We start from the raw sequence: 23,925 nt of genomic DNA, 5'->3' as shown, positions 1-23,925 counted from the left end.
AGTCAAACGGTGCTCCCTTCCTTCCAAGCCCCGACGTGTGCCCAAACAGTGGGTTACCCCAACATATGGGGTATCAGCATACTCAGGAAAAATTGCACAACTTTGGGGGTCTAGTTTCTCCTGGTACCCTTGGGAAAATAAAAAATTGGGGGCTAAAAAATTATTTTTGTGGAAGTTTTTATTTTTTTTATTTTCACGTCTCTGCGTTATAAACTTCTGTGAAGCACTTGGGGGTTCAAAGTGCTCACCAGGCATCTAGATAAGTTCCTTGGGAGGTCTAGTTTCCAAAATGGGGTCACTTGTGGGGGGTTTCTATTGTTTAGGCACATCAGGGGCTCTGCAAACGTAACGACAACCGCTGACCATTCCATCAATGTCTGCATTTCAAAACGTCACCACTTCCATTCCGAGCCCTTTCGTGTGCCCAAACAATGGTTCCCCACATATATGGGGTACCAGCGTACTCAGGACAAATTGGACAACAACTTTTGGGGTCCAATTTATCCTGGTACCCTTGTGAAAAAAAAATTGCTGGCTAAAAATCATTTTTTTCGAGGAAAAAAAATTTTTTATTTTCATGGCTCTGCGTTATAAACTTCTGTGAAGCACTTGGGGGTTCAAGGTGCTCACCACACATCTAGATAAGTTCCTTGCAGGGTTTAGTTTCCAAAATGGGGTAACTTATGGGGGGGTTCCACAGTTTAGGTACATCAGGGGCTCTGCAAATGTAACATGATGCCCTCAGACCAGTCCATCAAAGTCAGCATTTCATAATGTCACTACTTCCCTTCCGAGCCCCGACGTGTATCCAAACAGTGGTCCCCACCCACATATGGGGTACCAGCGTACTCAGGACAAACTGGACAACAACTTTTGGGGTCCAATTTATCCTGGTACCCTTGTGAAAATAAAAAATTGCGCACTAAAAAATAATTTTTTGAGGAAAACATTTTTTTTTAATTTTCACGGCTCTGCGTTATAAACTTTTGTGAAGCACTTGGGGGTTCAAAGTGCTCACTATGCATCTAGATAAGTTCCTTAGGGGGTCTAGTTTCCAAAATGGGGTCATTTGTGGGGGAGCTTCAATGTTTAGGTACACAGGGGCTCTCCAAACACGACATGGTGTCCGCTAACGATTAGAAGTAATTTGTATTTCAAAAAGTCAAATGGCGCTCCTTCCCTTCTGAGCCCTGCCGTGCGCCCAAACAGTGGTTCCCCCCCACATATGGGGTACCAGCATACTCAGGACAAACTGGACAACAACTTTTGTGGTCCAATTTCTCCTGTTAGCCTTGTGAAAATTAAAAATAGCGTGCTAAAAAATCATTTTTGAGGAAAAACAAATATTTTTTATTTTCATTGCTCTGTGTTATAAACTTTTGTGAAGCACTTGGGGGTTCAAAGTGCTCACTACACATCTAGATAAGTTCCATAAGGGGTCTAGTTTCCAAAATGGGGTCACTTGTGGGGGAGCTCCAATGTTTAGGTGCACAGGGGCTCTCCAAACGCGACACGGTGTCCGATAACGATTGGAGCTCATTTTCCATTCAAAAAGTCAAACGGTGCTCCTTCCCTTCCGGACCCTGCCATACGCTCAAACAGTGGTTTATGACCACATATGAGATATCGGTGTACTCAGGAGTAATTGCGCAACAAATTCTAGGATCCATTTTATCCTGTTGCCCATGTGAAAATGAAAAAACTGAGGCTAAAAGAAAATTTTTGTTGGAAAAATTAAAATGTCCATTTTTTCTTTCCACGTTGCTTTAGTTCCTGTGAAACACCTGAAGGGTTAATAATCTTCTTGAATGTAGTTTTGAGTAGCTTGAGGGGTGCAGTTTTTAGAATGGTGTCACTTTTGGGTATTTTCTGCCATATAGACTCCTCAAAGTGACTTCAAATGTGAGGTGGTCCCTAAAAAAAATGGTTTTGTAAAAATGAGAAATCGCTGGTCAACTTTTAACCCTTATAACTTCCTAACAAAAAAATATTTTGTTTCCAAAATTGTGCTGATGTAAAGTAGACATGTGGAAAATGTTATTTAGTAACTATTTTGTGTCATATAACTCTGGTTTAACAGAATAAAAATTCAAAATTTGAAAATTGCGAAATTTTCGCCAAATTTCTGATTTTTTTCACAAATAAACGCAAAAATTATCGACCTAAATTTACCACTAACATGAAGCCCAATATGTCATGAAAAAACATTCTCAGAATCGCTAGGATCCATTGAAGCGTTCCTTAGTTATCATCTCATAAAGGGACACTGGTCAGAATTGCAAAAAAATGGCCTGGTCATTAAGGTCAAAATAGGCTTGGCCATGAATGGGTTAAGGGTTGTAAAGCAGCACATTGCGTTAAGAAAAAAAGATGCAAAACTGTAATGCAAATGAGATGCAAATCATTTTCAGAATTTAATGTAACTCATTCATTTTGGAATACAACTACTTTATAGATAAAACTGATGATCATATACAAATATGGATGAAAAATATACGGTACTCCAGCATGTAGTAAGAGAGGTGCTATAGTATTCCAGTCCTTAGTAACTAGTACGAGTAAAGCTCAGCACTCAGAAGGATATGTGATGAAAATGTGATTTTATTGTTACTTGGACCTTCAACAGATAGGTGCTGTGTGAACAAAGGAATAATAGTCTAAATTACAATCATAGCATATAATATACCACATCACCTCTCTATTATGTCCGTTGTATATTCGAAAATTTCCTTTATATATGAACTGTTATTTAAATTTAGTTTTATAAATCTGATTTCATTTTATCCTCATATGTTAGACTATTATTCCTTTATTCACACAGCGCTCATCTGATGAAGGTCTGAGTAGGACCGAAACGTTATAATTTAATGGACTGCTTGGGATAACAATAAAATTTCTCAAGTTTTCACATATTCTTCTGAGTGCCAAGTTTTACTTGTACTATGTACAAAGATGGGGCATGATTCTGGGGACCTGGTTTGCTCCAAGTTCCACCAATCTATGTAGGAGAAAGCCACTATCTACAGAAACAGCGGACTGTGAGATTCAGGACATTCTCTTTATATGGAAACACACTCAAGATTTCCTAACACTGTTTCTTAATAAGATTAATAATAATTATTCCTTGCTACAGTTTCCTCCAACAGTGAGTAAAGTATCAATTTTTTTAACCTTACTATTCTCATTAAAAATTATTAATTTCCGAAAACTTTTCGTAATTAGTTAGTGGCCTCAAATAGCTTTCAGTACTAGTGGCCACTTACCAACCTGGCTATAGAACATTACAAAGGTCAATTAATTTGACTCTGCCTTGATTGCGGACTATAGATCCAAAACAACATTCCTAAAAAAAAAATAATAATCATTTAATTAATCGTGGCTATAGAGAGGCTAGTATAGCTTTGATTGAAAAGATAGTCAATAAAACAAAAGAACAATTGTCACCTCTCCCCTTGCAAGAAAAAATTCACCAAGTACCAATTGTCACTCAGTTTTCAAGTCAATGTTCTTTTTAAGAAAACTCTTGGCAAGTACTGGCTGATTTTAAAACAGGACAAAATTATTGGTGATCATTTCCCACACAAACCTAAATTTGTCTTTCAAAAAGGCAAAACTATGGATCAAATGATAGCACACACCATCATGGGGAGTAACAGAAGAAAGAAGACCTGTGAATATGAAGAAAACGACAAAAATGACCAAAGGGGGCTTTTCCTTTTTTTTGGAATTGCCCAGCGTGTAGACAAATGAATCCAAACCATATACCCATCAAAATTTTTTCTAAAAGTGATGGGTCACAACCTTTCGTAATTAAAGACACTTATGTGCCGCACAAAGGTCCAGTGATGTCACATTCCGGATCCAGAAAAATTTGCGTAGTTACTAGGAAAGCCACTGGCTGGGGCTTCCCGATTTTATACCGTATTGTAGGAACAGTTTACTTACGTCACACCATTGTCTCGTCCATCACCTACCTCCATTCTTTGGATATCAGCATCCTATAACCCAGCCCTATCCACACGAAAGGAGAAAATTTTCCTTTAACCATAGGTAAACCCAGATCTCCACTCTCTACACATCAGTTTTACTTTTGGCAGTCTTATGTGTCTATTACGACTGATTCATATACACACAGTATATTTTACAGTTAGAGCAGTTATCCATTCCTTGCTCTGTAGATCTCCAAATGTACTGTAACAAGTTTGTACATTCTCACAGAAAAGAGATTAAAAACTAAAATGGAAACAGCTGAGAAAGTTTTCTTTTATTTGCAACGAAACACAAATTGTGCGAGGACAGCTTTGAAAAATGTTGCAGTATATTTACCAGATAGTAAATAATCCAAAGAAAATATAAAAATATATATATATTTTGTTAAATGTAAATCTCCTATATTGTAATAATTGCCATCTTTATTATGGAGGACAGCTATCATGTGTTCCAACAGCCATTTGCAACCAATAGTCCTCATTATTAAATATAACAAAACTGTACAAGTTTTCACCACCTTTAAAGAAACCATGTTCGCTTTCTCTCCAGGATACAGGACTGTCTGCGAAACCATGTACCACAAGGGACACCCACTGACTCAGTTTTGGTTCACTGAAATATTCACTGAAATAAAAAACAGAAAAAAGGAGGTGAGAATACAGCGTGGCCTACAACAAATACAACGCCATCTCTAATAGACAGAAATATGTATGTGTTAGCCTCTTTCCAGGTGCTACAAACAAGAAGGATCATCCCATGCCTACGGTATGTGAATGTCAACCATAATTTACTTTTGGTATCTGAATATTTCACTATGGTTTCTGCTATCATCTGGGTTGGGATATCAAATGGAGCACTGGATTTCTAAATGTGGACGCAGTTGCTTCTGCATTACGATAGTTGCCATAGAAACTAGTGATGTCTTAATAACATTGCAGGATTTCTTGAGGCAGCGATGGTCAGGACAAACGCTTGCAAGACTAGATCAGTATCTTCCAGAATTTCCCTGTATAGAGGCCTGTTAATACTAACCTAATGCAGTTGATAGAGTTATGCTGCCCTTATACATATCAAATTTACCTCAGGTCTGGTGCTTCACATTTTTCACTACCATGACCCCGGTTGTCTGAGAAATCCGCAATAAATGATACTGCTCTGTGAACAATTTATACTGTTTGAAATAGAGTGAGTGTATTTTATCATAACGTTGGCCTTTCATCAGTAATGGTAACAACTTAACAGGAGTTGGTCAGCACAAAATAAGTGTTCAAACCAAGTGCAGGTGCCAGGTGCACCCTTGGTGTGGCCAAACATTTAAGTACACCTTTCCTGCTTGTTTTCTATCAACTGCCACCCTTCTCTTGCTCTATAAAGCCAAAGCTGTCAATCTACAAAACCAACACCGTGGGTCCTTGATGGGGTGGTCCCAAGTCCAGAGTAATTTTTATCCTAAATACGTAACTATTTAATGTAATTAGAAAATGGTTTATTTTATATTGTTGAATTCAAATTTCCCCAACTGCGCTAACTGTTTTACTACTTTTTTTTCCCCACTCCTTTTTGATGATGCTTTTGAGAACACCATTGTATGCTGGGATACTTAAATGAAGCATCATCAGGGGACAAAGGCTGCCATCACTGCTACAGCTGCTGATCCATACGTGAAGCGAAGAGTCACCAGTGAGGCTTTTTCTTGACGCTTGTGCACGATGTGCATAATGACACAGTGTGCAGAGACCAGGGCCGCCCCAGAAGTGATAATATTGGTATCACTGGGCATTCTGACCACACACCGTTGCCAGCTTGGTATCGCTGATCTGAGCCGGCAACAGAGAGTGCTCTGTCACTTTGCACACTGCACATCGCACTGTATGTGTGTATATACATATCATTGCATATATCAAGAGGGTCCTGTGTTCTGGTGCTGCTGCTGCTGCTACCTGTGGGATATATTGGCCTAGCCCCAGGTGTAATTGGCTTTGAAAATTTTTTTGGGCTAGGGCGAATAGAGCTTTTTTATTGCAAAGCAATCCAGAGCCCGTTTTTTTTTCCTCCATTTGCTTTTTGACGGTGCACAACACAGCCAGATCCTTTTCCTAGCACAGCGTGAAAATCCAGCAATTTTAAAGGGGTCCCAAACATCCCTTTTGAGTGTGCAGAGAAATATTTATTTATAATGTGGCACGGTTGAGTAGTTTGTAGTGTGTGGTATATCTGTGAAACACCTCATCCATCCGTCTGCTAAAAATTTTGGTCTGTTTAGCCCTAAATCATTTTTCTTTGCTGTCTGGCACTGTACTTATATATATGGACTATTTAGCCAAAAAAAAAAAAAAAAAGAGGCCACACATTTTTCGGTGTGGTATCTACGTGTCAGCTCATATCTATATGTGCTCAAAATTTGGCCAGTTTACGGTTGTTTTCTTTTTTTGTCCGGGGTGCCACTGGCCTTATATATACACAGCAGCATTTACCCCTCACCCCCCCCCCCAAAAAAATAAATAAATTGTCATAGTGGTATCTCCGTGCGTGCTCAAAGTTTGGCCAGTTTACAGATTTCTTTTTTCGTCCTGGGTGTCACTGGAATTAGATACAGAGGTATTTAGCCCCAAAAATTTAAAAAATACAGGCCACACATTTTTCGGTGTGGTATCTGTGTGTGCTCAAAGTTTGGCCAGTTTACGGCTGTTTTATTTTTTGGTCCTTGACTTATATACAGCAGTATTTAGCACAAAAAAATTTATGAAAAATACAGGCCAGAAATTTTTGGTTGTGGTATCTCCCTAACTGGCCTCGTTTATCCTTGCCAAAAATTTGGCCTTTTTAGGCCTACATATTGTATTTTATTTGCAGTCTATTATAGTACTTATTAAATCTGATAAGGCAAAACATATTTTAAACTAAAGTACAGATAGGTAAAAGTGTGGTTTTCCAGTACACGTATCACATACAAATTGCCTCCCAAATCACCCTTTTGTATTGAACGTGTAATTTTCTAGCCCATTTACAATGGGCAAGGCGCGTGGCAAGGGACGGGGAAGTAGACGTGATGGTGCAGGCCGTTGGCAAGCTAAAATTAAGCCACCAAAAACACCCACATCTTCTCGCTGGACCTTAGTGTCTGAAGTCCTAGGGGACAGCGGCAAGACAGCACTATTGAAGCCCAAGCAGTGTGAACAGGTTGTTAGTTGGATAGCGGATAATACTTCCAGTTACTTATCCACCACCACCAGCAACCTGTCTTCAACACGGTCAAGTCACAGTTGCCGTGAATCGGGACCACATATTCCTTACTCTGATCCTCCTTCCTCCCACCATGCTGAGTGCCCTGAGACATCTGATCCCACACTCTGACACTCCGAAGAGCTGTTCAGTTTTCCATTTGGAGATTCGTGCCTTTCGCCCGGTCCACTTGAAGCGGGGCAAGATGATATTCCATGTAGCGATGCACAAATATTTGAGCAGCTACGGTCACAAGAGGTAGACGATGATGAGACACAATGGCAGGAAAGTCAGGAGGTGGCCCAGGGTGGGGAAGTGGAAGATGAGGTGGTGGATGATGTAATAACAGACCCAACCTGGCAGGACATGCACAGCAAGGACAGCAGCACCCAAGGGGAGGTAGGCGTTACACAAGCATGTGTCCCACAACATTACCTCAACAATGCAGTTACTGGGAAAGTACACCTAACCACGGACAAGTGCTTGTGGCCAGGAACGGTACATCTCGCTGATGGTACACTGGGTTAACAGTGGAAGCTAGGACCCAGTCAGACCTTGGGATGGAACAAGACCTCCCGACGCCAAGGATTGCGGGCCCTACGTCAATCAGGGATGCCCCCACTGGGTACAGCTCTTGCACCTCCTCTTAAGCCTCCATGTGCGAACGGAGCACATCAGTCACGAGCTGGAAGAACTGCAGCACTGCCAAAGCAAAGTGGCAAGAGGCTGTGCTGAAGCTAATTTCCTTAGGTAACAAACCGCACAATGCTGAAGAGTTGTTGACAGCTCTGAAAGAGCAGGCAGATGTGTCTCACACCGCTGAATCTCCAGCCAGGCATGTTTGTGTGTGACAATGGCAGGAATCTGGTGGCGGCTCTGAGGCAAGGCGAACTGACACCCGTACCATGCCTGGCCCATGTGCTGAACCTGGTTGTTCAACGTTTTCTAAAAACCTATCCGGAGCTGCCGGATCTGCTGTTTAAAGTACGCTGCCTGTGTGCACATTTTAGAAAGTCAGCTACAGCTTCAGCCGCCCTTGCCGTGCTTCAGCAGCGATGGCAGATTCTGGCTCACCGACTGGTGTGTGATGTCCCCACACGTTGGAACTCTACACTCCCAATGTTGGAAATGATTTGTGAGCAGAAGCGGGCAGTTGTTGAATACCAGCATCAACAAGGCCGTTGCGTCTCAGGTTTGACACCGCACATAAGACCTCAGGAGTGGACATGGATGTCAGACATATGTAGCATCCTCCAAAACTTTGAGGAGCCCACCAAGATGGTGAGCGGCGATGACACCACAATTAGCGTCACTATCCTGCTCATCTGCATTCTGAAAAGATCTCTGGTCACAATGAAAGAGGATGCATTGCAGTCCGAGCACGAGGACATGGATCAAGGAACCATACAGGGTGATTACACACAGCCCAGACTCATGTCATCCCAACGTGGATTGGTTGACAATGCGGAAGCGGAGGAGGAGGAAGAACAGGAGCTACTTTCATGTGCTATAGACGAGACTACAACCTCAACTGTCATACTGTCTGTCCAGCGTGGATGGCCTGAGGGTAGAGAAGAAGAGGAAGAGGACACCTTGGTCAGTCGTCCTGTTATGAGTTCATTTTCCCCTTTGCCATTGAGGTCTGATGAACTCCCTCTTCTGGTGAAGGAAGGTAGTGAGGCTGATTACCAAACACCTGAGCTGGTAGAGGATGACTTGGTGACGGGAATTGCTGACTGGATATAAGGCAGCCAACGCCCTTCTGCCTCGCTGGTGATTTCTCTGAGGGATTCTAGGAGACCAGTCTGATTCCTGCTCCTCAAAAGCTAAGTTTTCTGCCTTGCTTTTTGCATTTGTGTTTTGGTTTTATTTTGCCTTGCTTTTCTGGATTCTGCCATTCCCTGCTGGGGTGAGCTGAATTCCTTTGTGTCTTTTTGCTCTGTCTTCAGAAAATACCTGAGTACTGACATAGTCTTTTTGAAGCCTAGCATCTTCAGGGCCTTTTTCCCTGTCAGTCTGTTGGCTCTTGTTTTGATAGGGTTTTTGGCGGATTGAAGACAGCAGCTTTTCTATCCTGTCCTATCTAGTTAGCTTGGGCCCCATCATTTGCTCAGTCTATCTTTCTATCTGTGTTAGTTTTTTCTTCTTGCTTCACCGTCATTATATGTTGGGGGCTGCCTATTGCTTTGGGGTCTGCTCTGGGGCAGTTTAGATTTCCCTTTCTGTCTTTAGGCTATGTAGTTCTTCGGCTGTGATCGAGGGGTCTAGGGCATCGTAGGAACCCCCCACGGCTACTGCTAGTTGTTGTTGATAGGTTCAGGGGTCTGCAATCCGATAGCTGCCAACTTCTCTGGTTTTCTGGACTTAGCTAGCATTTCTGTTTTTGCCTCCTACGGTGACTCGTTCATAACACATCCTGTTCGTGAGGACACAGAAGGCTTGCCTGTTACCAGTCTGGCACGCATGGCTGACTTTATGTTGCGCTGCCTTTCTCGTGACCCTCGTATTGTCAAAATAATGGGTAACAGTCATTACTGGCTAGTGACACTTTTAGACCCACGCTACAAGGATCATTTACAATCTCTTGTTCCAGAGGCAGACAGGTGTACCAAAATGGTGCAGTACCATAGGGCCATTGTTGAAGAGTTATTAAAAAAAATTCCCTTCTCAAAACGCAGGCGGCAGAGATAACATTTCGTTGTACAACCAAACAGGACAGGCGACCGACACAAGTCCACTCCAGAAGAGGCAGGGGAACACTGGCAAAGTTCTGGGACAGTTTTCTAAGACCCTCCCATCGCCCATACACTGAGGAGCGGGGTAATCTCACAAGGAATACAATCTTTTCTAAGATGCTGAGGGAGTACCTTGCTGACGGTACCAACGTCCTCCGTGATTCCTCTGTGCCTTTTAATTATTGGGTATCCAAGCTGGACACGTGGCATGAGCTAGCTCTCTACGTCTTGGAGGTCCTGGCCTGCCCTGCCGCCAGAGTTTTGTCCGAGCTGGTTTTTAGTGCTGCTGGTGGCATTATCACAGATAAGCGCACTCGCCTTTCTATGGAAAATGCAGACAGGCTGACTCTTATAAAAATGATCAAGGGATGGATTGGGCCTGACTTCGCAACACCACCAAATGATGACAGAGAAGCATAAACTCCAATGTAGTGTTTTTTTGTGAGGTGTATTCACATGCACCTCTTCACAACCAAACATGGATATACGCTTCGTGTTTTTTGCTATTTGGTATCCTCCCCCTCCTTCTCATCCTCACCATCCACCACCACTTGAACACCAGGGTGAATGTATTCAGTCATGCTCCGGCCACACAAATATTTACACCCCTAAGGGAAAATGTTTGCCAGCACATACACTAAGTGTATGGGCATTCCAAGTCTAGGACACCCGCTCCGAGAAATTGGGTGTGAGTGAATCAGGCCTTCCTCCAAGTCTCATCATCCACCGCTACTAGATCAAAAGGGTTTACGTGTTCCGTGCAGCTACAGTCAGTGTCAAATTTGTAACAAGGGTGGGTGGTTAGGCTGTGTGTCAAATACTTGTTCTGCCAAAGGATGAGGTGTACCCCACAGGGGAAATGTTTGCCAGCCCATACATTAAGTGTATGGGCATTCCAAGCCTAGGAGACCTGGTTCCTAGAAATTGGGCCTATTAGTAAATCAAGCCTTCCTCCAAGTCTTACCATCCACTGCCACTAGATCAAAAGGGTTTATGTTTTCCATGCAGCTACAGCCAGTGTCGAATTTTTAACAAGGGTGGGTGGTTAGGCTGTGCGTCAAATACTTGTTCTGCCAACGGTTGAGGTGTACCCCACAGCGGAAAATGTTTGACAGCCAACACACTTAGTGTATGGACATTCCAAGTCTAGGAGACCAGCTCCTTTAAATTGGGCATAGTTTTTAATCAAGCTTTCCTCCACGTCTCATCCTCCACCGCCACTAGATCACCAGCGTTAACGTGTTCCATGCTGCTACAGCCAGGGTCGACTTCAGAAGAAGGGTGGGTGTTTTTGCTGGGCAAAAACTAGCTGTTGTGAAGATGGTTGAGGTGTACCCCACAGGGGAAAATGTTTGACAGCCAACACATTTAGTGTATGGGCATTCTAAGTCTAGGAGACCCGCTCCTTTTTAATGGGACATTTTTTTATTAAGAGACCCTCCTACATGTTTCTTCTAAGGGGGGGATTGGGGTTATTGGGGTGCATATAACTTGGTAGCAGGGCAGGCCTTGCAGTCTATGCATAAGAAAACAGAATGGGAGTACAAAATGAATAATGTGAAGTGGATTTTTCTGTGCCCATCCAGTATGTGGTTTCAAAGGCATATTGGGGTGCGGGTAACTTGGCAGCAGGGCAGGCCTTGCAGACAATGCATAAGAAAATAGTTTGGGATTACGAAATGAATAATGTGAAGTGGATTTTCTGGTGGACATCCAGTACGTGGCTTGAAAAGCTTATTGGAGTGCATGTAACTTTGGGGCAGGCCAGGCCTTGCATTCAATGCAACATTTTTTCAGGAAGCCCTCCTGTACCTCTCGTGAAAGGGGTATTGTGATGCGTCGTAATTCTTGGCAGCCCATCCGCTCACTGCATAGGCAATAACAGCTTAGGAGACCCACTGATTAATAATGGCCCTTTAAGAAGATTAATGCCGCCTGATGCCACTGTAAAAATAGGCTCTGTGACTTTAAGAGTCCATCCTTCATAAATGAAACAAGATGCGTCTGCTTATGTGCAACACACCACACAGCCAGCTAGGGTTGGTAAATGTTACAATGACATTTCCCAGTGAATGCATTTGCATTAGTTGAAAGCAATGTTAAAATTGAAAAAAGCGTCAAAAACGCTGCGTCTGAACATAGCCCTATTGGTTAGGAACATTTTGGTCTGGGGTTAATTATTTTGCCTTATACAGAAGTCATTAACCTGGAAAGGATGTACCTTAACATATTTCCCAGCAAGATCCATTTTGGTTTCGTTTTGGTATGTTTTTTGGTGCACCGGTAAAAATGGCATGAAACTCTGAAGAAATTGTTTTAAGCTGTGAACTAGGAGTCAGGAATGCTTCCAGGGGTGATCCCCATGATGTCCCCGTGTCATTTGAGCAGTGTTTCCATCATTTTCAGATGTTTTTAGACTTATAAAGGACCCCCAGGTGGGATCGCGGTAAAAATGCTCGTGTCTCCCATACTGCCAGAGAATATGGGAAGCAAGGTGTGCCACAGTCCGCGCTGCTGAGTCCACAAAATCAGCAGGGATATCCCTGAGGAAGGTGCCAGGAAGGGCGCCGAAACGCGTAGGAAGGAATAAAGAAGTACTTTGTTACAACATCTTGCATCCCAGGTGATTTTGTGGACTCAGCAGCGCGGACTGTGGCACACCTTGCTTCCCATATTCTCTGGCAGTTTTTCCACATTGGAGTGGTCGGTGGAGGTCCTGCAGCAGCTGATACTGTGTTATGTCTTCAAGCCAGTTGTGGGTCACACAACTGGAATAGGTGAGTGGAACTGCATTACACCACTCACATCGTAGTGTCACTAGTGATAGGGCACTATTGCGCCTCTTGTTCCCCCACCCTTTTTGTATCGTGTCTCCCATAGACTTATATTGGGCTCGTTGTTCTGTCTGAGTACCCGAGTATTCCAATTTGTTTGACCCGAGCAACGAGCACCCGAGCATTTTAGTGCTCGCCCATCACTAGACATTTTCATTCCAAGAATTAAACTCATTCCATCTGATTTACCTTTTGATTTTAAACGCCTCAAGTTTCCAGTTCAACTGGCATTTGCAATGTCCATTAACAATGCTCAAGGACAGACTTTGAAAGAAGTAGGGATCGATTTGCAATCTCCATGTTTTTCTCATGGTCAACTTTACGTGGCCTGTTCAAGAATTGGAACTACCAAAAATCTGTTCATCTTTGCAACGAAAGGAAAAAACAAAAATGTTGTTTATCAAAATACTCTTGAAGGAGTTGAAAATAAAATACTATCAATACTTGGGTAATCATTTAGTTAATTTGTGTTGCAAATCTGTAGTGTTGAATATATGATGTGAAATGTTTTTATGTGCAATATAACCATAATTTGTTATAACTAATTACAGTTAGTTACTATGTCCGGGAAACATTGGGCTCTTCAGCTGCTTTTTACATAATTATTGATTGTCCATATAATTTATTTTAAATTGGATTTATCACATGCCCCTGTGTTCTAATTTCTTGGTTTGCACAGTTTCATTTTGCAACTTCCTATTTGTAAGACTCCTCCTGAAAATCTGTCTAATTATTTGCCACATTTGGGTTTTTCACATCATTGAAGAATATTAGGGTATGTTTCCACAGTCAGTAATGGCAGAGCTTTCCGCAGCTCCATCCAAAGTGCTACCGGCTTTTGTACGCGCGGTGATTCCGCATGTGTTCATTGAACCATGTGGAAATACCTCATCCTATACACAGAAGGTGGTCTTTATCTTGCGGAGAATGAGCGTCTCCGCAATATAAATTGACATGCTGCGGTCTATAAAGACGCGCCGCATGTGCGTATACATAGGGAAGCCAGAGGCGTCTCTGAACGCATAGGCTGGGTTCACATAGCGTTAAAGGTGTGCGTTTAACGCATCCGTTACATAGCGACATTAACGCTATGTAACGGATGCATTAACGCACCCATACACTGCTACAGACGAGCGCATCGCTAACGCATGCCATAATCAGTGTAGAGCCCCTAAGTGAATCCAGACTGCTGAGTCTAGGGCCTCTGCAGAAAGAGGAACAGGCCATGGGGGGAGGGGGCGTCTCGGGAGAGGAGCCACCAGGTAAGACCCCAGGGCAGGAGTTCCCCGCATCCGGGATGTCAGGAAGCCAGGGAAGTCTGCCTGACCCGATGACTTGGTCAGGGGCCGAGGGGAAGCAGGCGCTACCTGTGGTCTCAGCGGTCGTGGCCGCTGTTACCAGGAATAGGAGTGCCGAAGCCCAAGGGGCCTTGCAGAGGTCCGACGGTTTCCTCCCCTCTGACCAAGTGGCAGCCGAGTCAGACAGCGGCCAGGAGACAGATCCCGGGTAGCTGACAGAGGATGTGGCAGTTTCGTCAATTCTTGCCACATCGAGTCAGGGATTTCAGGCAGCGTTGGAAGCTGACGCTAGCCTGAAAGATCTCAAGGAGCAGGCGGCACAGCCTCCCCTGGAGTCCGACCGTGAGCGAGTGGTCTGGGACCAGGGACAGCTGTACTGGGTAATGGTCCAGCAGGGTTCACCGGAGGCGTGGCCCAGGGACCGACAGTTAGTGGTACCCTATCCGTTCAGGGCAGAATTGTTGTGGATCACACACGAGATTCCCATGGCCGGACACCTAGTGATCACTAAAACCAGGGCCAAGCTAGCTCAGCATTTTTACTGGCCGGGAATGAGAACCGAGGTGATTGCGTACTGCCGTTCGTGTGACACCTGTCAGAGGGTGGGGAAGGCGGGGCAGCGCCCCAAAGCCCCACTGGTAACTCTGCTCATCATCGAAGAGCCTTTCTCGAGGGTGGCTGTGGATCTCATTGGACTTCTGTCCACTCCCAGCCGCTCCGGGAAATGCTTCATACTAACGGTAGTGGACTATGCCACCCGGTACCCGGAGGCGGTAGCTTTGTCGTCCATTCGGGCCGACAAAGTGGCCACTGCCTTACTGGAGATTTTCTCCAGAGTGGGGTTCCCCCAGGAAATGCTCACCGACCGAGGGACCCAGTTCATGTCGCAGCTGATGGAGTCTCTCTGTAATCAGATACAGGTTCAACATCTGGTAGCCAGCCCGTACCACCCACAGACCAATGGCCTGTGTGAGCGGTTCAATGGCATCTTAAAGCAGATGCTGAAGATGTTGGTCGACTCCCATGGGAGAGACTGGGAGCGGTATTTCCCACACCTGCTGTTCGCCTACCGGGAGGTCCCACAGGCCTCAACGGGGTTCTTCCCCTTTGAGCTCTTGTACGGGCGACGTGTACGGGGGCCCCTTGCTCTAGTGAATGAAGCATGGGAAGGGGATTTGGCCACCCCTCGAGTGTCGGTCATTGAGTATGTCGTGCGCTTCCGGGACAGAATGATGGCCTTGACACGGCTGGTGCATGACAGTATGGCCCAAGTCCAGGCTGACCAGAAGCGGTGGTACGACCAGAATGCTTGTGAGCGGACCTACGAGGTGAGTCAAAAGGTGTGGGTACTGGTCCCCGTACCTCAAAACAAGCTTCAGGCGGCCTGGGAGGGTCCATACCTCGTGCACCAGCGGCTCAACTCTGTCACCTATCTGGTTACCCTGGACCACGCCCGTGGAAGGAGGAAGGCCTTCCATGTGAACATGATGAAGGCCCATCATGAGCGGGAGGCTTGTGCCCACCCAGTGTGCCACCTTCCCGAGAAAGGAGAGGTAGGATCCCTCCTGGATCTGCTCACCCAAACCAAGGCGGGTGGATCCATCGAGGATGTGGGGTTTGGCCACCAGCTCTCGGAGGACCAACGTTCCCAGCTGGGGGTCACCTTACACCCCTTTCGGGAGTTGTTCAGAAGCCTGCCCGGAAGGACTGAGACAGCCGTTCATGACGTGGACACCGGCAATCACCCCCCGATCCGGCGTTCAGCTTATCGGGTCTCTCTTGAGGTGCAGCAGCACATGCGCCAAGAGATAGATGAGATGCGGAATCTGGGGGTGATCCAAGTGTCAAACAGCGCATGGGCTTCGCCTGTAGTCCTCGTCCCTAAAAAGGACCTAACTACGCGGTTCTGCGTGGACTACCGGGGGCTCAAAGCTGTGACGGTCACCGATGTGTACCCAATGCCGCGCATCGATGACCTGCTCGATCAGCTGGCCGGGGCCAAGTACCTGACCATCATGGATCTGAGCAGGGGGTATTGGCAGATTCCCCTGACCCCTGGGGCACGGGAACGCTCTGCCTTTATCACCCCATTCGGACTGTACGAGTCCACGGTGATGCCATTCGGCATGAAGAATGCCCCTGCCACTTTTCAGAGGATGGTCAACACGCTGCTCGAGGGACTGGAAGGGTATGCGACCGCGTACCTAGATGACATTGCCATCTTCAGTCCCACCTGGGAGGATCACCTAGAGCACCTGGCACAGGTGCTCGGGCGGATCCAGCGAGCAGGCTTGACCATTAAGCCGGAAAAGTGCCAGCTGGGCATGAATGAGGTCCACTACCTGGGACACCGGGTAGGTGGGGGAGCTCTGAAGCCAGAGCCCGGGAACGTGGATGCCATCGCATCCTGGCTCACCCCCAGGACCAAGAAGCAGGCGATGTCCTTCTTGGGGACTGCCGGATACTATAGGAGGTTTGTTCCACACTATAGTGCCCTGGCCAAGCCCCTGACGGACCTCACCAAGAAGCTGCCCGTCGCAGTCGACTGGACAGTCGCCTGCGAGACAGCTTTCCAGGTGCTCAAGACCGCCCTTTCTAGCTCTCCTGTACTACAGGCAGCCGACTTCACGTGGCCGTTCGTAGTGCAGACCGACACCAGCGACTTCGGCCTCGGTGCTGTGCTCAGCCAGGTCGACACTACGGGCCATGAACACCCAGTTGTGAACCTGAGCCGGAAGCTCTGAGAAACAAAGAATTGGGGGTACCACCGAAAGGATAATTAAGGGGATCCAACCTAGACCTAAATAGTGTTAAGAGTGGCGGAAGGCACTAAATAAAAAATAAATGAAGTGCCTTCGCCACTCGGGGTCCACCGTGCGGAAGGTGATATAACCGCTGCTAGAGAGGCAGAGCACTGTGGCAGTAATGTGCACGGGGTTAACTGCACCCTAAGTGCACTGAAGCGAGCTCTGTTATGCTCACAGAGCTGCAGGAAAAAGTATAAACTAATACGCTGAGTCTGTTCAAGGACACAGACTAACAGCGAAACAGTCACGGTATTGAGAGTCACAGAAGTAGCCTTAGGCAACAGGACTACTCCCTCTAGACCTACCGTTAGATAAGACAGGAGGCGTCGCAACTGCAGACGCGGGAGAACTGCAACCGCAGCGCGGTGTGAACAGAGCCACAGAGGAGACACCGCAATATTGCTGGCGCGATACAGGACGCTGTCTGCTGAGAAGGTAACGCTGGAGCTAGCGCTGCTACTGGTGGCTGCCCAATCACTCACACAATCGTATTATCAGAGGGAAGGGGATTCATAATAAGTCAGTCACCAGTCCAAGCATCCGTCACCATACATACAGCAGCAGTATGAAAATACTAGCGCATGGCATAGCGGCCATGCGCACCTTTTATAGTGACCGGGACCTTCCGGAAATCTCCAGAGCCCTGAGCTGAACCAATGGAATCAGGGGCAGGACCTGAGCACCTGAGTCCTGAACTCCAATGGGAGCTCATTCCAGGAGCATGCTCAGAAGCTGGCTGAAAGGACTTAGCCTCTGGAGACAAATGTGAGGATCTGGATCTCTGCATATGTATGGCAGGACACAGATTCCTAACAAATAGTACATATGTTTGACAAAAAGGAGAGAAAGAAATAGGCCATGAGCAGGGGATCACCCTGAATAGGACATAGCATATATAATACAAATTTTATTAAAACACAGCAAACAGCCAAAATTCTTAAAAACATTAAAAATGGTCACAAATGTGACACATACACAAATAATACAATGCTCATAATAGAGCAACCCACCTGCTGCCAACTATCACCCTCACTGAGAATGATGCCTATATCCCTAGGTCCATGTAAACAGGATTCTCAATAGGAGAATTAGTAAGCCCACACATAGGTAATATAAAGCATATGAGTCAGAAACACCAATCATATACAAATACAATGAAAAAATGATGCAATTCCAACCCAATAATTACAAAAAACAGTACACGGGATAATGTAAACCCAAGAAGATGCTGATCACTATGAGGTGTACAAAAAAGATAGAAATGCATACTAAATAGACCTCATATATGCGTAGAGGACGAGGTACCCCAGCCCAAGATCAGGCATAGGGAACATCAAGGACCAGATCAGCCAGACCATTAGGGGCTAGAGAGGGTCTAAGTGGACAGAGAAAATCTCCATAACCACCCCAAATGATAACCACACATACAAATCAGCACAATACAAAACCCATGAGAAGTGAAGTGGGGCAGGTAGAACCAGAGACCCAACGCGTGTCGCCACTCTAGCTGGCTTTGTCAGGGGTACAGATTGTCAGTCAGCTGTGTCAATATATATGGTTGCATAATTAGTAGATAGGGAGCAGCTGCGCCGCTGCTTACCATGACAGGGTTAACATCCAATATACCTGAGAGTCAGCGGTTAGTCACTGATCCATAGCTATAGCTGACAGCTCACAGCAATGCCAACTGCGCAAGCGTCGGTGTCCGGGACACAAGGCACACATCCTGAATTCAGGAAGTGAGAGAGAGCTCAATATTGCTACTGCGCAGGCGCCTGCAGTAGCCTACTGCGCAGGCGTCGGCGTGTAGTAGACAAAGCGCTCGTCACGAATAAATGAGAAAGACCAATCAAGGGGACGTTTGCGGTCATGTGACCGATTAACCCTCAAAGATATACAGCTCACTTGCTGTGATGATTATCTGCGCAAGCGTTGGCGTATAATAAACAAAGCGCGCGTCACAAATAGGTGAAGAGACACAATTAAGGGGACATTCTAAAGATATGCAGCACGTTGTAGTAATTATCTGAGTAGGCGATGACCAAAACACTCCCCCATAGGCGCTCCCGGCCAGAGCGAGACGTAGATAACCACTGTATTACTAGTCATGCAGCTGCCATAGTCACCAATAGACGCACCTCGCTGGAGAAAACAATGATAAGGCGCAATACCTGTGATCTAAAGCGCCTGTACTTATACAAAGACCGTGCTGGTTCGGGACTCAGTTGCCATGATGATCACTTAAATAAACAGGACACTTTATGCTCAGCCAACTGGGCGGAGTTAACACGGGACACTGTTTATACTCAGCTAACTGGGTGGAGCTAACACACTCTTATACAGATCTTATAAAAGAAGGACCAGAAGGTAACTATTGACCTTTTTCTCTATCCCAGTGCTATAATCTGTAGTTATAGGAACGACGACCACAATAAAAGGATGAAAGAGCTCCTCATCACTGGTGCGCAGGCGCTAAGATAATAGATATGCTAGACTAAAATTAGTCACAAGCACATTTCTAAGAGTAGTCAGTTCTAGAAATAGAGACAAGGCGCTACTGCGCAAATACCAGTATACATAGTCTCACTCATAGCTAGGTTGGTAAAATAAATAGCCAGCTAGGCAGTGGCTGGATAAACCAACCAGATAAAAAGTAAACGGCCCGTCCCCAGACACACCAATACCCGTGAACAACTGTGGACAAAAAGTTACGGTATGTAAATGATAAAGATCTTTATGCTCAGCCAAGTGGGCTGGGCTAACACACTAATACAGATCTTGTAAAAAAGAGACCAGAAGATAACTGTTGACCTTTTTGTTAGTCCCAGTGCTACAATCAGTAATTATAGGAACGGCGACCACAAATAAATCCAACTGGGCGGAGCTAACACGGGACACTGTTTAAACTCAGCCAACTGGGCGGAGCTAACACAGGACACTGTTTAAACTCAGCCAACTGGGCGGAGCTAACACACTCTTATACAGATCTTATAAAAGAAGGACCAGAAGGTAACTATTGACCTTTTTATCTATCCCAGTGCTAAACTCAATAGTTGTAGGAACGACGACCACAAATAAAGGGATGAAAGAGCTCCTCATCACTGGTGCGCAGGCACTAAGATAATAGATATGCTCGACTAAAATTAGTCACAAGCACATTTCTAACAGTAGTCAGTTCTAGAAATAGAGACAATGCGCTACTGCGCAAATAGCAGTATACATAGTCTCACGCATAGCTAGGTAGATAAAATAAATAGCCAGCTAGGCAGTGGCTGGATAAACCGACCAGATACAAAGTAAGCGGCCAGTCCCCAGACACACAAATACCCAGTGAGCAAGTGTGGACAAAAAATTATGGTATGTAAATGATAAAGATCTTTATACTCAGCCAAATGGGCGGAGCTAACACACTCTAATACAAAAGAGACCAGAAGGTAACTATTGACCTTTTTGTTAGTCCCAATGCTACAATCAGTAATTATAGTAACGGCGACCACAAATAAAGGGGTAAAAGAACTCCTTATCAATGGTGCGCAGGCGCTAAGATATTATTATATGTGCTGGACTAAAAATAGTCACAAGCACAAAAAAAACCAGTATAACTAAAGGTCCTGCCGAGGGAAGTGGCCTGTTCCACGATGGAGAAGGAATGTCTGGCAATCGTGTGGGCCCTGCAGCATCTGCAGCCATACTTGTACGGATGCCAATTCACCGTGGAAACAGACCACAACCCCCTCAGCTGGTTACACACAGTTTCTGGGACGAATGGAAGGTTGCTACACTGGAGCCTCGCTCTCCAGCAGTATCACTTCACCATTCGCCACAAAAGAGGCAGGGACCATGGTAACGCTGATGGGTTGTCCCGGCAAGGAAAGGGTGCGGAAGGGCGCATGGGTGAACACAGGAATGTGATACCCCCTAGCGCCCTCTAAAGCAGGGAGGTGTGATGAAGGAGCACCCGCCATCTTGGATATGGGGCCTAATGCTCGCCTCATTTCTGAGCTTGGCTTGTCCATTTTGTTCTGAGTTCACAAAAATTACAGGCAGCTAACTGCTCCTACCCCTCCCCCAGGGCCTGTAAGCATATTGAAGAAAACAGGATTTAGTGCTGCAATGTTGAATAGCAAGGTCTTTTAGTATGATAATGAGATAAAGCCAAAGCAGAACTTCAAAGCTTGAGTAGGAGCCACGCTAGCATGGGGCATGAAGGTGCCTGGGGGCTTCAATTAGAATAAACCTGTCAGCTGGACACAGAAATGCACATCCATTGTCTCTCCCAGCCTCTTCGACTTCATCCTAGGATCATGAGCACACCTTTTGAGTTATAGACTCATAAAAAATATCAGCGTGACCCTGATCGCGCATGTGGCAGTGCGATTCCTGAGTCGGTGAGGGCTCTGGGACCTGAGATATTGAGATTGGCCCTCCACAGCGACCCAATGGGGCCATGGTTGCTATCCACACAACAGGCAAAACAAACCGCATTCACTGGTACATCTCGTGTCCTGATCCGATCATGCTGTAGAAAGCTACCCCCTTTCTTAGATATTGGGAATACAGTAAGTTCTGCAGGGAGCTAAAGGGTGGAGATTATTAGCCCACCCTCTGACACAGGGGGAGGAACCCAGCATGCTTAAGAACTAGCAGCACATGGCAGAGACACTCACTCTCTCACAGAAGAACCAGACGATGATGATCTAAGAAGGAACTGGGGACAGATCTGCCAAGGGGAGCAGCGGCCCGCACTTTGGGGTCTGTCCGGCAACTAAGATTCTTGTACCTGTGGACTGCCGAGCTCCCGGCACCCACATGCAACCTACAATCTGGTAAATTAACCTCCAGCTTAATATCTTCAAGTCTTGTACCCTTATTGTTATATTTTACTCTGACTGCAATTCCACTGTAATTCTGTAGTATAGCTTACTGTATATTTCTGTAATTATCTAGTGCGCCCTTAAGGCAATTAAACCATAAAATTAATCTTGGGCTGATGCTTTTACTCTGATTACGAATCTTAGAATACCCAGCGGGTAACAGGACATCCTCCCCGGCGGCCATTTTCTCTAGGTGCAGTTCCCTTACTGACCTGAGAGACAAAGGGGGCGCCGGAGTGCTGTGCCTGTGTAATTACGTCACATTGGTGACGTGGGAGGAACTGGTCTTTCCTCCACAGTAACAAAAAAAGCAAGCAACGCTGAATATTTTTTTGTAACTTACCGTAGCTGTTTCACCAACTGCTGAATTTTCACTGGTGTTATAAATCCAGTAATTGTACATAGATGTGCTTGTCCAACTAAAGTGTTTGGCTCCGGACAGCAAAAACTTGATATGAAGCTAGAAGATTCATTGTTGCTGAAAGAAACACATCAGAATAGTGAGGATACATTTAGAAATATTCTAAAATATTATAGAAATACTGATAGTGTGATAAAGAAACCATTATTTTTACAGTAATACTCCGGAGCCTGGTACTAGATTTTATAATGATTTGGAAAAAGAGATTTTGCCAAACATGTAACGTACCCATGATGTAAAAGCTTTTGCAAGTTACTATGATTGAAAAAAGTAACTACAGACTTCAGTGATATAACCCAACAGCAAATGTTCATTTCTGGCACCGGCACATGGGAAATGAAGTACTACATAAAGCTCAATAGAAATCGATGGACTGGTCATCAAGTCTTCCAGTAAAGGCCGGGGTCAGACTTGCGAGTACAATGCAAGAAATTCAAGCGAGCCTCTCGCATCAATACCCGGCACTGCCACCGGCACTCGGGACCGGAGTGGGCGACTGCATGTATTTCTATGCAGCTGAGCGCTCCGGTCCGAGTGCCGGCGGCAATGTATTGAGACGCGTGACTCGTGCAAGTTTCTTGCAAGTGTGACCCCGATCTGAAGAGAAACACCATCAGGAGCTCACTCTGGTTAGGGTTACCTCAATAAAGGATAATGGTCAGTAAGATTAAATCACTTCCCTATCCAAACCGCATATATGGTTATGCAGGTCTTTGAAAGCCAAATTTATCAGCACCTTTATATTTTTACTTGGTTGCTGCTTTTCCAAGAAAGCTGCCTTTAATTTCATATACAAAGGAGGCATTAAGTTCTTTGGCTTGAGAGCACGTCTGGATCCTCTGCGTAGCGATGTTGTTTCCCCACCTAGCACCAATCACTTTCGCACAATTGATATCTCACTGTCTGTGACTTCAAGCAATGAAATCAGACAGTAAGCTATCCTGTGAAAGAGGTTGGTGCTAGGCTGGGAGACAACCCAAGAGGCAGAGGTTTGGGAAGTGCTCTGGTATTCCCAGAGCACTTAGCGTTTTAATGCGTATTCAAATGGAGTGTTGAATGCTTGGCAATGCATCAAAAGACAGAACATAAAAGGAGTACATGGATTGAGCTTTCAAAGACCTTTATGCACATATATGTAGTTTGGAAGAGGGAGGAGGGGATTCATCTTACTGGGGGAATCTGCATGCCTTGAAAGTGGAAGCCCCCAAAGATAATATTTAAAGAGGGAAAAAATAAATCAAAAACACAAAATACAATTTGGAGTTGTAAATTGAAGTGTAAGGCTGCATTTCACTTATATGCAATTACAGTACTCTACATATTTTCTGAACCAGCATGATAATCTAGATGGAAAACTACAAATATTTCACCTACCAGTCAATATTATTGCTGATGGCACCAAGCCAATCGAAAAACTCATGTGCACAACATGATTTTCCTTCTTCACCCTGCAGATCTTCACTCTTCAGCACTGGAAAGGTCTGATCTCTGGAAACACTAGAACTTATCTTGTATGGGCACTCCTTAACAACATAATTTGAAAAATAAGATATTGTAGATGGTTCTTCTATGAAATTAAAGAAAATAAAATAATACAGTATAAGCATATCACCCTCTCACAGGTTGTCATTTGGTCTATAGTAACAGAGTTCATGCATTAGCTACAAATTCTATTGCACAAGTCAATGACATTACACCAATCGTTTTCTTGAAGGATCAGCTTGTTTTTGCAAACAAAAAATAG

The 23,925-nt window shown here is 45.1% G+C and overlaps 1 protein-coding gene across 2 annotated transcripts in view; it reads right to left on the bottom strand.

The window, feature by feature from the left end:
• Positions 1-4,241: 4,241 nt before the first annotated feature.
• RPP40 (ribonuclease P/MRP subunit p40) overlaps positions 4,242-23,925 on the bottom strand; it is a 56,812-nt gene continuing 37,128 nt past the window's right edge. Inside the window, exons 6-9 of one of the 2 annotated variants that reach the window (XR_012230673.1) lie at positions 23,556-23,748; positions 22,104-22,238; positions 12,971-13,145; positions 4,478-4,614 (exon numbers count right to left, since the gene is read on the bottom strand). Coding sequence is in view for 1 of the 2 variants with exons in the window: in XM_073567416.1 (XP_073423517.1) it covers positions 4,416-4,614; positions 22,104-22,238; positions 23,556-23,748 (527 nt within the window). In the remaining variant the exon portion in view is untranslated. Of the gene's footprint in view, positions 4,615-12,970; positions 13,146-22,103; positions 22,239-23,555; positions 23,749-23,925 lie in introns of both variants that reach the window. The other variant, XM_073567416.1, reaches the window with a different exon arrangement.

The sequence above is a fragment of the Dendrobates tinctorius genome, unplaced genomic scaffold (genome assembly GCF_039654945.1).
Source record: "Dendrobates tinctorius isolate UK_male_01 unplaced genomic scaffold, ASM3965494v1 ptg000004l, whole genome shotgun sequence".
Lineage (NCBI taxonomy): Eukaryota > Metazoa > Chordata > Amphibia > Anura > Dendrobatidae > Dendrobates > Dendrobates tinctorius.
Note: the sequence above shows the minus strand (reverse complement) of the source record. Positions and strands in the feature narration are given on the sequence as shown.